Here is a 15,263-nt window from a genome sequence, read left to right on the forward strand (position 1 = left end):
AGTTTAGCACAATGGAATACTACTCGGAACAAAAAAGAATTTGTGCGCAATTGCTAACACGAAAGGCCAAGCAGCCATGCCCAAATAATTACGCTGAGTGAAGGAAGCCAGAACAAAAACCAACTGTCATTGGTAGGATTGGGCTTTCACACACTCTGGAAAATGTAAACAAACTGAAACCCAGCAGGTTTTAGGCTAGGAATGATCCCAAATCGGAGGGAGGTCCCTGCGGGAGGAGGCAGGAGTTGGAGGAGGCAGCGAGGGATTGGAACCTGGTGTTCGGAGGCGGATCCGGAAACGGCAGCGAAGGTCAAGGGCAAGTGGGTGCGAAGAAGTTAGGGAGTGGGGGTGGGGTGACGCACCAGCCAGAAGGGAGAGCCGGGAGTGGGAGAGGAAACCTGGGCGGAGGGGAGGGACCCGGCGGAGGGGAGGGAGGGAGTACGGTGAGGTAGTGTGGGGAGGGAACCCGTCGGTGGCAGCGTCATGGCGCGCCTGCTGCGAGCCTTGCGGGGCCTGCCCTTGCTGGAGGTGCCTGGGCGGCCAGCTCGGGCTTGTACGGGGTCGGGACCCGGGGACTCAGGTAGGTCTTCTGTCGCCGCCGCCTCCTCGTGGCTTTCGGTTTCACCGCCCTGGCTGACCCGGGGTCGCCTCCCGTGAGGCCATGAGAACCCGGTCGCCGTGGCTCCGCTGCCCCTTGCAGCCTGAGTTGTGGGTGAAGTTGGTGTGTTGGGGGAGCATTGATCCCGGAGAGAATCCCGGGAGGGTACGAATTCACTTCCCACGCTTGCACACGGTGCGTTGATGTGTTACGTTTTAGTTCGCGCACAAAATCGTCCGTGTCAGGAGCCACAGTCAGGGACCCAGTGGCGGCCAACAGCTGTCCCTCGCGCGCCCTCCCCCGAGCAGGAATTGGTCCTTTGCCCTGTACACCCCCTTTCCGAGGACTGCCAGCGGCCTCCTGTCCTGGGTGAGCGGCCCACTGGCCCACTGCGGTCTCGTGGGTGGTGCTTGCTGCCGTGCATGCTGCATCGGTCTGTGTGGATCTAGGACCTGAGACGTGTGCTAATCATTCTTGTGTTCCCACAGTCATTGTTAGTGGAGGAGAGACAGAACGGGGATGGGGTGGTAGGTAAGTGCTTTTGATCCCCATTTGTGAGTTGAGGCAGTTTTCCATCTTACCGGGGAGGAAGGAGTAAGAGTCATCAATTTCGTGCCCCTGTGGTTTGGCGCTGGGCAGCTGCTCTCTTGACCTTCTTTCCAACCCAGTTTTATATCTTATGCTGCCGAAGAGTGCCGGTTCTTGTAGAAGTCTTTTTAGACCCTTGCTACTTTAAAAATTTAGTGTTCAGTAAATATATGCCCTGAGATTGTGGACTGTTAACTGATCAACACGACTTCCGGTTAGAGCTTGCCTCGCTCCTTTGGTATCTCAGCGAGACCTTTTGAGACCCGCAGGAGCTGTGCTAGTCCTTATAGCTGAGTGACTTTAGCGGAAACTTGGTGGAACTGGCGCTGTCAAAAGCAGCCTGATGAATAGCCCTGGGAGCTGAGAGTCTTCAGCCACGCTAAAGTTGGCTAGACACCAGTACATAGCGGGAGCTGTGTAACTTACCAGACAGCCGCTCCAGGGAGTTTCTTCTACGGAAATAATTCAAAAGAACAAAGCTAAGACCTTCTTAACAGCATTACTCTCAGGATGGGAAACTGGCCTCAACCCAAACAGTTAAGGGCTACTTAAGTAAAGCATGAAGGTCCAGGTCAACAAACTGCATCCATTAAGAATGAGAGGCATGGTTCTGTGGTTACAGCCTTGGTTGTTCCAGCCTCAGCTCTCTGCCCCTTACTGCCTTTGATGTGTGAGTGGGGGCATCCATAACAAATACTAAGTAGGGGGCATACACAACGTGTATTCCTTACAGTTTGGGAGGCTGAGAGGTCAAAGGTCAAGGAGACAGACGGATTTAGTTGCCAGTGGGGACCCACTGTCTGACTTGGAGATGTCCGTCTATCCTGTGTGTGTTCATAAGGGCTTACTGTGGAGACTGTGGAGACAGACACTCACAGAGCGGAACCCCCCTTCCTTCCCTCTCCTTTTGTTTCCCCCTACGCCTCTTCCAGTATTGGAGATGAAGATATGCTGATCTTTAATGCGTATGAACTTTACAACAGAGCATCAAACTGTGTCGTGAAAACAGGTGCAGGGAGAAAAAAGACGAACCCACCATCATGGCTGGAGTGCACATTTCCGGGTGGTGGTTATGAATGGAGGGGGCACAGCAGGCCCACCTATGATGGAGGGGAATCAAAGTTTGGGAGTCTGCCTCATGGGCTGGGATCTGGAGATGTTGAGGGCAATATGGAGGCAGAAAGGAAGCCTAGGGCAGGACCCCTCCTCCCCCCCAGGCAGGTTTAGTAATCACTTGAGTCTGTCTTTTCTTATTTGTATGCTAAAGTGCTGAACGATGATAAACGCCTTCCAGTGTTGAACAGTGAAAACATTTATTATCAGAATTAGGCTTTTGGTCCGGGTTGGGTTTTGTTTGTTTAGTTGTTGTTGTTACTGTTAACTTGACCCAAGCTAGAGTTATTTGAGAAGAGGACCCTCAGTTGAAAAAATGCCACGAGAGACCACCTGTAGGCAAATCTGTCAGGGGCATTTTCTAGGTTGATGATTGCCATGGCAGGGCCCAGTCCTCCGTGGGCCATGCCATTTGGGGGCAGGTGGTTCTGGGGTGGATAGGAAGAGCAAGTCAGTAAGCAGGGCCCCTCAGTCATCTCTGCTCCAGTACTGCCTCCAGCTCCCCACTTCCCTCAGGGATGGAGGGGGACCTGAGTCGTGAGATGAAATGAGCCCTTCATTCCCAGCTTGCTTTTGGCCATGGTGTTTGACCACCGCAATAGAAACCCTAACTGAGACAGCTTTAGACCCACCTTAACTAAATGTAGTCTTGTCCTAGATGCTTTGCGTACATGTGTCCATATAAATATAATAGGACAGAAGTAATAAGGAGCAGGAGAAAGAGGAGCAAAGGATGGACAGAAATCATGAAGCACAGTAATAGATTGAAGTTCAACAGAAGTATCTGGAGGTCAAGGCCAGTCTAGACTACATAGTGGGTGTGGCAGCCTGAACTGTCCAAGACCTTATCTTAAAACAGACGTAAGCAAACAGATAATAGACAGATTCACTTTGGGGATGATACAATAGGGATCTCTATGCAAGGGAATTTTTAAAATACAGACCCCTGTGGCAGACAAAATTAAAGATACCTTTACAAGTAGCTAGGGAAGGAGTTTAATAACTCCTCCCTCAAAGACCATCTCTATCCTGTCCCTCACTGCTCTCAGCTGGGTCCTGATGGAAACCACTTTTCAGAACTAGCATGTGGACCATCTGCACCACCCCTAGGCACATATCTAAAGGATTCAAAGTCCTACCTCAGGGATATTTGCATATTCATGTCTACTGCTGCACTATACACAATAGCTAAGAAATGAAACAGCCTAGATGTCCAGCAGTTGAATGGATAAGGAAAATGTGGTATTGTTGTGGAGTTCAAAACCACTTGGAAAAGACCACCAAACTCAATTCAGATGGAAAAAACCACCAGACTCAATTCAAATAATAATTAGCCAAATTGATTAAAACTGCTATCAGGGCCACAGTCTCTAAGTGCCATCTAGAGGTAAGTGAAGGAAACCTTTGGCTTTTAAAGCTAGGTCTTTGAATATCTACAAAAGCCAGTTAGGGAGGCCAATGAGCTATACTACTCTACCAAGATTAGGTTGTCAAGGTGACCTCAAAGTAGTCCTTGAATATCTGCATCAGCAAGTTACAAAAGCCAGAATCAGGAGTTACTCATATCACTGCAAGCAGATGGTCACTGCTGCATGGTTTTGAGGGGTGGGCAAGAAATCCAGAGCTTTGAGGAACTTGAGTCAGAGACAGCTATTAGATACCAAGGTGGATGCCTATCATAAAATGGAGTTTCTTTAGCCACCACAGTACACACACACACACACACATATACTGGAACTTTATTCAACTCTAAAGAAAATGAAATCATGGTATTTGCCAGAAAATCAATGGAACTTGAACTCATTATGTTAAGCAAAGCATCCCAGACCAGGAAAGACAACTGCCTCATGCTTCCTTTCATATGTAGACCCTCTATTTTAATTATACATTTTAATATATTTGTGTGTGGGGGGAATCAAGATACAGGTCATAAAAATAGACAGAAGATGTGGAGTTGAGGAGAGGTCTTAGAAGGTTGTTGGGGGAAGGGTAACAGAATGTATGTACAAGCAGAAGGAGGGTAGGGAACAGAGAGATGGGGAGGAGAATTCGAGGGGCAGTAAAAAAGACAGCATATGTGTAGAAATGCCTTAAGGAAATCCATGACTCTGCATGATAATTTCTTTAAGTAAATTTTTTAAATTGCAAAAATGAAATGGAGGCACGAAAGGCTTTTTCAAAGTCACGTGACTAATCAGCAGATCCCAGAAGGGTCAGGACGGGTCAGGACGGCCAGAAAGACTGATGTGCCCGACTTCAAAGGGGTTATTATGGGCTCTCTAAGGAAAACTAAACCAAAAAAGACTTGAAATTGTTTAATGCAGAAATGGGGGAGAGAATCCACTTCCACTGTGAGGAACCTTGGAGAATTTGTTTGGTAGTATTTCCTACCGGAGCCACTTCTTTGGGTTCTGTGCCCTAGGAGGAGCAGACAGGCAGGGGCTCTCTGCTCCTCACAGTTCTTGTTAATGAAATGAGTGAGGAGGCATCTTGGGCCTGAGCCTTCTGTGAAGAATGAAGCCGCAGTGGAGAGAGCAAGAGCTGGGCTCCTTCCTCGGGGTGACAGAGCAAGCCAACGTGGGGAGGGACAGTGCTTTATTCCAATAAAGCCAATTCCTTCCTTAACAATGCAGGGTCGCTTACAAAGTCCAAGCTCTCGCTCAGCAAGACTGATTGGCAGAGGAAACTGACCCCCGAGCAGTTCTATGTCACCAGAGAGAAGGGAACTGAAGCGGTAAGCAGGATGACGTGCAGTGTTCTGATAAGATGTTCTGGGGCGGGGGATTGGAGGAGAGGTGCCTACAACCCTTCATGTGCACTGCGAGGATCTGGTCAGCCTCCAGCAGTCTCTGTATTAGACCTACAGTTTCCACCCGCCTAAAGAAACGAGAACCCTTCTCCACCCTTTAGTGCCACGCATGCGCTCTGCTGCCCGATCCCTGCTGACCAGGCGAACATTCTCAATCCACCTCCTTCTTTCTCCTCCTCTCTTCTTCCTGCTTTCTCTTTCCCTTTCCAAAGGAGTCTTTTGGGAAGAAAGTGGACCATGGTACTTCTCAGCTCATAATCACTTGGAAGCTCACCATGGCTCTGAAAGTAAATGCACAATACTTAAGTGCTAACTGGGCCCTCCCAGCAGTGGTCCCTACCTGAACCCCTGCCTCGGATGCAGCCATGTTTCCCCCGGCTCCCTGAACAATGGCCACATTGTCCTCACAGCAAGCCAATGCTCCGCTTTCTTCTTTTCAAGGCCCCTGTGTCTTGGGTTTCTTTCCCTCAGCCATTTGTCCTTATAATTAATTCAGACCCTCCTTTTAAGATTTATTATTATATATGGTGTGTGTGTGTGTGTGTGTGTGTGTGTGTGTGTGTGTGTGTGTGCCCCCTCAGGGTCCTGAAACGGCATGGGAATCCCTGGAACTGGAGTTACAGACTATTGTAAGCTGCCACTGATGTGGGTTGTGGGAACCAAACTTGGGTCCTCTGGAAGAGCAAGGAAGTGCTCTTAAGAGCTAGCTTCCCCACCCCAGATCACTTGCCCTTTTCTCAGCCCCTGCCTAGGTTGCCTCTTCCGTGTTTTCTCTCACAGCAGTTGCCCCCGTGTTCTGTTTCCTGGTACTTGCTCTGGTGCCTGGCTAGCACAGGCATTCAAACAAGGGATGCGGGTGAATGTTGCGTGTCAGAGGCGGACACACCCAACTGCACTGGTCAGTCTCAGCGTTGTGCTGGCACTGCGGGTCACCACGAGTGATGCCAGGGACGGAGACAGCCGCTGGGGTTTTCCTATTGAGCTGTTCCTGTGAGACGCTTTCACTTTTGAAGTAGATCCCACAGCGTAGCGGTTCGTCAGTGTTGTGTGACCAGCCTGTTGGTACCCATGCAAAGTACGGGCAGCTTCGGTCCTTTAAACATGACCACGGGCTCAGTTTCTCTGATGCCACAGACACCAGACAAGCTGGCAGGTCCTTACAGATTCTTGTGAAATATTTATTTGAAGTTATATTTTTGTTCAACTTCCTGTGGGTGGGAATAAGACTGTTTTTTTCTCACTGTTGTGAACAGCACAAGGGAAGCGCACGCGATGCTCTGAGAGGTTGGGGGTAACCCCAGCATGTCCTAAGACTAGCCTAATTCCCAGGTAACCAGCCAGGCGGGGTTTGGTGTGTACAGGGAGCCTGGAGACAGGCTGCCAGATGTTTAGGAGAATAAATCTGTGGGCTTCTGAAGCAGATGGTGCAATATCCTTCGCACTTGGCCCTTTTACAAAATGAGTATCATCCATTATTTTAACTAATGTTGTAAATCCCGTCCAGTTGCTCCATTTCCACATTTAACTTTAGAATTGTGCAGAGCTGGAAGCATCAGCCAGCTTCGTTAGTCCAAGGGAAGAGAGACTCCCAAAGCCTCCTGATTGGTGACTCCTAATTAAAATTCAGTTGCGCGCGTGCATGTGCGTGGGCACGCGCATATGTATGTGTGTGTGTGTGTGTGTGTGTGTGTGTGTGTGTGTGTGTATTAATCCGGCAGTGGTGGTGTGTTAGCAGTGCTTGCAGCCAGTGAAAGAATTTGCACCCTGGCTGAGTGATAACCAAGAGTCAGGTATCAACAGGAGAGGAGTTAGTTTCTCAGGTCCTTCTCTGCCCTCTGGGTCTGGTCTCCCTGCTTTAAACCCCACGAGGAGGACCAGCTTTCTTGCCCTGTGGCTTCTGATTGACATGAGGCTCCAGGAGATGCCATGAGCCTCAGAGAGCAGGGTAGAGAAATCAGTCAGGACCCAGCATCCTCTCTATGAGGCAGCTCACATGTGCACTCCTGGCAGCCACAGCCTCACCAAAATCTGGTGATTGTCTCTTTCCTTGCCCCATAGGCCTACTGGGGATTGTGTCCTCACAGCCACCAATCCAGGGGCTCCTCACCTCTTTCATTGTTTTCCATTTGCTCTGACCCTTCCTCTTGAATAAGATTACCTGCATGCAGCCATCCTTTCAAACATGTCCTCTGCCTCTAGCATGGGAGAACAAACAGAATCAAAGGAGAAGGAGCTGTCGCTGGTCCAGCCATACTTGAAATCACAGGGTGATGTTGACGTTCCTTCTCTTTCTGACCCTGTTCCCTTTCCCTGTGCGGGCAGTCATTTCAATTCTGGCTTCTGAATCCATCCTTCCTTCCTTCCTTCCTTCCTTCCTTCCTTCCTTCCTTCCTTCCTTCCTTCCTCCCTCCCTCCCTCCCTCCCTCCCTCCCTCCCTCCCTCCCTCCTTCCTTTCTTTTTCTTTTTCAGTTTCCAGCGGAGCAATAGCACCGCCCAGACCTGGATGAATGACTGACAGCCCCTAACCTTCTCTTGCCTCTGATATCTCTTTGCCCTTCCAGTCATTTTGGTTTTTTATTGTGTATGGTTGTTTCCCTTCTCCCCTCCACCCTTCCCTCCTCCTTTTCCTCCTCCTCTCTTTCCCTCAGTGCTAAGAGTGGGCACAACAGCTCTGACCATGAGCACAGCCAGTGAACAAGTTCAAAGTGTGCCCCTCCAACCCCTGTGGTCAGCGGGAGCAGGTCTCCATTCTTCATCACAGTCCGCTCACAGCCCAGTGTGGTCTGGCTTCTCCTACCTTCCCACATCATCGATATTTGCATGTCCTTCCTGTCTGAAACACTCCATTTCTCTTCTGCTCCGTTCTTACCCATTCTTCAAAGCTCAGCCCAGTAGTGCTTGGCATTTTTCTATAACCAGCATCTATCAGCTACACACATTAATAAGGAAAGGTTAAAAGAATAAAGATACCCGCCCTCGAGTCTCAGACACAATCTGCTCAGAAAGCTTCACGGACGCGCTTCCAGGGGAGGGTCCTTTGTTAGTTCTCTCTTGTGGCTCTCATCACAAAGTATGACGGTCTTCTCATAGGGTCTTGTCATCAGGGCAGTACAAGAAACTTTGGTTTTAATTTGGGGAAGGTAATTAACTTGTGAGTCAGTTTTTCCCATGTGCAACATTAGCACCCAGTCCAGCACTGATTATGTTCAGATTATCAGTAAGTACTAGGACAAACAGATAAAATAGAAGCTGTTCTGTTCCCAATATATAAAAGGCTTGGACTACATCAGGGAGTTGATGAGGAGACATCAGCAGATAGGCATCATGGCAGGACATAGATTAAGTAATAGTTCCTGTTCATTTGGATTATTCAGTTTATTTACTGTTTATTATTGTTACAGCAACCCCCTGACTTTTTTTTTTTTTTTTTTTTTTTTTGGTTTTTCGAGACAGGGTTTCTCTGTGTAGTTTTGGTGCCTATCCTGGAACTCACTTTGTAGACCAGGCTGGCCTCGAACTCACAGAGATCCACCTGGCTCTGCTTCCTGAGTGCTGGGATTAAAGGCGTGCACCACCACCGCCCGGCCACCCCCTGACTCTTATATTAATGAAATTGTGTTTTTAATTTTGTAGGCAGCTTGGTTTCTGAGGACAGGGCTTTGCAGATCAGCTTCCATGGCAGGGATGTTCACAGTGCTCAAGTCAGGTGTCACTGTGAATGAACAGCTCACTGGACTCATTCAGACTTTGGTGGCTAAATGTTCTTTCTTTCTTTCTTTCTTTCTTTCTTTCTTTCTTTCTTTCTTTCTTTCTTTCTTTCTTTCTCTCTCTCTCTCTCTCTCTCTCTCTCTCTCTCTCTCTCTCTCTCTCTCTCTCTCTCCCTCCCTCCCTCCCTCCCTCCCTCCCTCCCTCCCTTGCTTTTTAGACAGGGTCTGGTTATGTAGTTCAAGCTGGTCTTGAACTCATGATCCTGCTGCCTCAGCGTCCCCAGTGCTATGATGGCAGCCATGTGCCACCAAGCCAGACTTTTAAGTTTGAGGCTTTTAGAGAGTAAGAGCATCCAGGTGTGTCTATCTGGTAGACTCACCAAGTGGATTTGAACATCCCCCAGGAAACTTTTTAAAATAATGCAGTTAGCGCTATGGGGAGTTTTTTAAGTTGGTGAATCTAGAGAGGCAGGAGAGCTGATTCCCGGGCAGCTCTGCCACTCAGCCAGCATGCCGTGCTCTGAATCCTGTCGTCTGTGTGGTTGGGCAATGCTTGCCACCATGACATGGCTTTAGCTTGTGCAAACTCTCTTTGTAATTTTGTTGACTGAGGGGATGATAAAGGGATTTGACAAAATTTTTTAAAGATTATTTATTTTATTTGTGTGTGTGTGTGTGTGTGTGTGTGTGCATGTGTGCATGAATTTATGTGTACCATGTGTGTGCAGGTGCCCAAGGAGGCCAGAAGAGGGCACCAGGTATGGATTACACTCATTCACTGCTCTAATTCCCCTCGTACCCCTTTCACCTGTTGAAAGCCTACATCTTCTTTGAATCCTGTGGATGTAGTGCTTTCATCTACACGATGACCAAGCACTGGGACCCTGGCTCATCATTTAACCCCGACTGACTCTACACAGTGTTGACGCTGCATGGTGTGTGTTAACGGCACAACCGCAAATCCACTGAACAGTGCTTTTGATGTATTTGTGTTTTCTCTTCCCTTCTCTCTGTCCCTCACCCTCTCCCTCCACCCCTCCTATCAGGGATCCATCTCAGGGTCTCTGCATACAAGTGAAGTACTCTACCACTGAACTCTTTATATTCCATCTTTAATTAGAGAGTTCAAAGTGTCCTAGACGAGTGTTTAGACTCCTGTTGCTTTAGCCCTTTTGAGATGAGAGAGTGAAATCTTCCAGGATGGCAGAAGATGGGACTGGTGTTCATGCTTTTTCACGGACTTTGATGTTCTTGGATGAAAGGTGGTACATAAATACAAAGCATTATTAATGTCACAATTTGAATATTTGGCATGATAAAGGCCAGGCTGTAAAGAAGCTTGCAGGCTGCTTCCTTGGCTGACTGCAGCTTTTCCCTGCTGATACTTGCACACTGTCAAATGAATGCAATTCCTTGACTGGAGCTTTATTGTTTGTTTCTTGGTCGATTATTTTTTTTTTTTTTTTGCAATGGTGGCGATTGAGCTTAAGGCCTCTCGCAAGCTGGGCAAACACTTTAGTACTGGGCCAGCACACCCTCAGTCTGCCTCTTGGGTTTGTCTGCTTTATTGCCTGAGTGTGATGATGTTCCTTGCTCCTTGACTTTCAGCCTTTCAGTGGGATGTACTTGAACAACAAGGAGACAGGGATGTACCATTGTGTGTGCTGTGATAGCCCACTCTTCAGGTAAGATGACAAATGTGAAGAGATCTTAGATAAATAATACTTAATAAATAATACACCCAAGTTTCTTATTTTTTGGTGCTGAAGACTGAATCCAGGGACCCCCTGTATGCTTCCAGCCCTCAGGGCCCATTGATGGCCTTTGTCCTCTCTTATTACCACTGGAAGGAATGCTCCACATGCAGGATATCTGTCTGTCTTGATTTTTTTCTGATATTTCATGTAGCTGACAGGGCTTCCCAGCTCATGTTCTTCCTTTATGTATCTCTGAGAGAGAACAAAGTTCTGATGGGGACTTCATGATAAAGCCATTAGGATTTTTTAGAGGGGAAAGTATGTAAAGAAATCTAAACCCTAATAGTATTTGCGTGGCCATATGATTAAAACTATACCTCTCCCAGGGAAAATGGGTTTATAATTTAATTTAGCAAGCGCAGACTTTTATGAGGCTTGATTCCCCACAGTGCCCAACAGAAGCGAATACCGTGCCCTCGTCTACAGAGCTAAAAGTAAATTTAATTGTCCCTTGATTTCAAAGCCTCTTTTAAGTCAATCAGCATCTCAAATCTTTCAACAAAGGCTTTTTTTGTTTAGATATGCAGGAAATAGTCTTTAAAAAAGTAGATTCAAGGAAGAAGAAAGGAAACATCTTTGAAGTCTTGTTTTTCAGAACTTCAAAGATGTTTTCCTTTCTTTTGCATCAACCTTAAATTGGTTTAGAATAAAATATAAATCAAGCCAGCCCTGTGAATCTTCCATTAGGCGGAGCCTCCTTCTGTCCTCTGGGCTTTCAGCAGCCTGGCTTCTTGGCCAGCCGGCTGCTAATGCGCGCTGCATTAGGAAGGCAGACCCTTCCTGCAAGGACGGGCGTGATTAGGATCGATTTTCCCGCATGCTCAGGAGGCCAGGCCATGGCCCAGGCATATCGGTGCTGGTAAGGAACTACCTTAAAGAGCCCACTACCACTCACCAGCCACCAGCTCAGGAGCACCAGGGAAGACCAGAATGAAGTAAGTTCTCACACAGTAGTGTTGGAAGAACACGTGATTTTTCCCTGTCAGATCACAGCCGTCAACACAGACTTCTGTGATTCCCAAGAGGTCTTTTTTTTTTTTTTAATTCACTTTATTTTTAATTGCGTGTGCATGTGTATGTGCAAGTGTACACAGGTGCCCTCAGAAAACAGAAATGGCCCTGCATCTGGAGTTACAGATGTTGGGGCCTGTCTGACGAGGGTGCCTCCAGCCACACCTATCATCTACAAGCACATCACGTGCTCTTAACCACTGAGCCACCTCTGCAGCCCCGACATCAAAAACCGTGAGGCCTTTTGTCCTCCAGCAAGCGGTCAGCTCTCCAGCAGATGCAGGCTGAGGGCATCCTCCAGGTTAGTTCAGACCTGACCTTGTCTACTTGGAGACAGTGTCAGATCCTGGGGGCACAGTTCAGACCCCACGTCCTGTGCTCTGCTTGTGATGCCCAGCATACTCGCCTGGTTGTGACCTATGCTCCTGACCAACCAGCTCTCAGTCAGGCTTCGCACACTCTCCCGTGTTCCCTGTTTCTCTTGAGTAGTACCCGGGACTCAGGAAAGCACTTACATTTACCACTGCATTGGAAAGGGTATCACCGTTATGAAAGATACACTTGAAGAGATAAGTAGAATGGGTATCGGGGAAGGATACTGGCTTCCATGCCCTCTCTGGGAAAATTCTCTAGACGCTTCCATGAGTTCAGTTAGCCAGAAACTCACCAGACCCTGTCCTTTTGGGTCTTATGGAGGCTTCATTCCAAAATCATGGTAATGAGTGATCAGCTCCCTTCCCTGCATGTTGGGGGTGGGGCTGAAAGGCCCAATGCTCTAATCATGCCTTGGTGACCAGTCCCCATCCTGCATCCATCCATTAAGCTATTAGACTATAAAAAGATACTGTCACTCTGAGGATTATGAGAATTTTAGGAGTTTTATAATGCTAGAAAGTGACAGAAAGAACCAAATATACAGTTTACAGAATCACAGCAGTAAAGCTCGAGGCTAAGGTTTCAGAAAAATTGCTTATTCCTTCGTCATCATTTCTGTCAAAAGGAGAAGTCAAAGGTTAGGATGAAAAGCGTCCTTTCAGCTGGGGACCTTGTAAAAGTCTAAGACGACGTTCTTACTATTTAGCTGCTGGATAGGTGTCCTGTTTCTCAATTTGGGAGATGAGAAGTCATCCTTGTAAGAATGCATTCCTACTGTTCAGTCTCCAAGGTCCTGGTGCCCCCGTTGGTGTCCTCATTTCTGTGTATTTCCAGAGGTGGCCTTCCCACTATCCAGTGGCTCCTCTCCTCTCACCGTTTGGGGTCAGTCACAGCATCGAAAAATAGGGGAGCAGAGAGAGAGCAGATGTGGGAGCCCTCAAAGATTCCAACTTGTGGTTTGACTCAAGGTCAGAGCGTCAGAGTTGATGTTGCTCTCCAAGGCTGCATAATAGGGTGCAAAGGCATGGTTACCAGGTGTCTTATACTTCAAGGCTTAATCACAAGTTGCTTTGCCATGGGGCGTGGTTACCAGGTGTTTTGAAGGGTCTAAACTTGGTTGTATGTTGTATGCCCTCCCAAAGCTGTCCTGTGTCTCCATCCTTTTTCTTAATCTACTTCTATATTTCCTATCTAGCATTTCTCAAATTCCTCACTTCCCCTTTCAAGGGATTCTTCAATAGGTTGGGGCTGAACCCCATCACTGAACCCCGACAAGCAGAGTGAAGGACTTTGGCCAGCAGGGCTTGCTATGGTGAAGGACACACTCTGTGTCTATACTATAGATCTGATCCCTATAGAAGCCTCAGGTTCCATGTGACTGTTAAGCATCCAGAGTATAGCCAGTGTGGCCAAGAAGCTGGGCTTGTTAGGTTTTTAGCAAATTTAAGCTTAAGAGGCCATGTGTAGCTGGTAGCTATAGTGTAAGCACAAATTAAGTGTTAGTCCAAATTAAGAAAGTTATGTGGCCAACTCTGAGTCATAGTGAAACAGTCCACATCCAGAAGAAACCCAATCAATACTCTGGAAGCCTAACCAAGTAGCCAGTTCCCTGAACTGGCAGTTAGTTCATGAACCTCCATTGTTTCTTTTCAGTCATTTTAGTTTTAAAGGCAAAGTATCCCCAGCCCCCTGCTTTTTAAAAAGAACTTTTGAGTTTTTGTTTCATTTTCTTGCTGATACTGAAGCTAAAAATAAAGTAAGAATATATCCATCTTGCTTCCTGTTACTAAAGTAAGAATATAGAGGTCTAGCTTCCTGTTACTGTAAGAATATATCTGCCTAGCTTCCTATTACTATAAGAATATATCCGTCTAGCTTCTTGTCACTATAAGAACATCCATCTAGCTTCCTGTTATTATAAGAACATATCCATCTAGCTTCCTGTTACTACAATAAGCACAGGAGCTAATCAGCTTATAAACATTTTGGCTCACAGTCTTGGAGGTCTCATCTTTATGGCAATAGTGTATGGTAAAGCAAAACCCCAACTGCATGGACAGGAACAAAGGGGAGTAAGAGGACAGAGCTAGGCTTCCACAGTCCTCTTCAGGAACATACCCCCAGTGACCTAAAGAACTTGCACGAGGCTCCATCTCTTAACAGGTCCACACCTGCCAGCAGCACCAAACCGTTAACATATGGGCTTTAGGGGAGTGTTTGTTTGGGTGGGAGCTCCACCTCAACCCCTGGCACCCCTATACCCAAAGAGTCTGGAATGTTTGGAGGGAGTCTGGTGGAAGACCCACCTCAACTCCCCTCCCCATCTCTTTCCCTTAACCTGCTCCTTCAAAGCCCACCAAACACAGCTCCTCCCCCAGAGAGGCTCAAGACCACCCACACAGGGTATATAAGTAGCATCCCCGAAGACAGACATATGGTTCTTCCAGCCTGGTATCCCTGTCTCCTCTCTGTGGGCCGGGGAATCGCCCAGGAGTGTTTTACCCATTAAACTTGGGCTTTCCAGTTTGGTCTGATTCAGTTTGCTACATCAGCAGAGAGGCCTTCAGGAAGCCTAAAACTTATCAGCATTTAGTACCAAAATCAAATAAATCATAATAATCAGTTCCATTCTAGACACACTCTTCTTAAAGAGCATCCATTAACAGGAGTGTGGTAAAGGCTGTCTAGGTGTCTGCATCAATGCAGTTCCCTTGTTGGGTAACTTTGGGTAAATTAATGTCTCTCTGCCTTGGTTTTCTCATTTACCTGTAAAATGAAAATAGTGTGTACCCAGTTCATAGGGTTGTTGGGAGGATTATGAGTTAATATATATAAACCTGGCAAAGCAAGGCGGAATACATACTAAGTACTCCAGACATACTAACAATGGTGTATTATTAGAGACAAACCTTTCTCAGGGATCGACATTAAGTGTGTTTTTTTTTTTTTTGGTTTTTTTTTTTTTTTTTTTTTTTTTGTTTTTTTTTTTTTTTTGGTTTTTCGAGACAGGGTTTCTCTGTAGCTTTGCGCCTTTCCTGGAGCTCACTTGGTAGCCCAGGCTGGCCTCGAACTCACAGAGATCCGCCTGCCTCTGCTTCCCGAGTGCTGGGATTAAAGGCGTGCGCCACCACCGCCCGGCCTAAGTGTGTGTTTTATGATGAGGAATTCTGGAGAATATGTTCTAATCAGTGAAAAGATAAATGAAGACTGTATTATTGAGCATTCTTTTGTTTAAAAAATATATTTTTGAACACTTTATTTACTTACTATTTTTTATATGTTTGGGTGTCTTGTGGGTATGTGTG

General features: G+C 47.0%; 1 protein-coding gene across 3 annotated transcripts in view; it reads left to right on the plus strand.

Moving 5' to 3' along the window:
• The first annotated feature begins 431 nt into the window (after positions 1-431).
• Positions 432-15,263, plus strand: part of Msrb2 (methionine sulfoxide reductase B2) — a 33,975-nt gene continuing 19,143 nt past the window's right edge. For 2 of the 3 annotated variants that reach the window (XR_005091626.1, XM_037205999.1), the window contains exons 1-3: positions 432-580; positions 4,933-5,033; positions 10,424-10,500. Coding sequence is in view for 2 of the 3 variants with exons in the window: in XM_037205999.1 (XP_037061894.1) it covers positions 484-580; positions 4,933-5,033; positions 10,424-10,500 (275 nt within the window). In the remaining variant the exon portion in view is untranslated. The remainder of the gene's footprint in view (positions 581-4,932; positions 5,034-10,423; positions 10,501-15,263) is intronic. The other variant, XM_028870453.2, reaches the window with a different exon arrangement.

Source organism: Peromyscus leucopus, chromosome 5, assembly GCF_004664715.2.
Source record: "Peromyscus leucopus breed LL Stock chromosome 5, UCI_PerLeu_2.1, whole genome shotgun sequence".
Lineage (NCBI taxonomy): Eukaryota > Metazoa > Chordata > Mammalia > Rodentia > Cricetidae > Peromyscus > Peromyscus leucopus.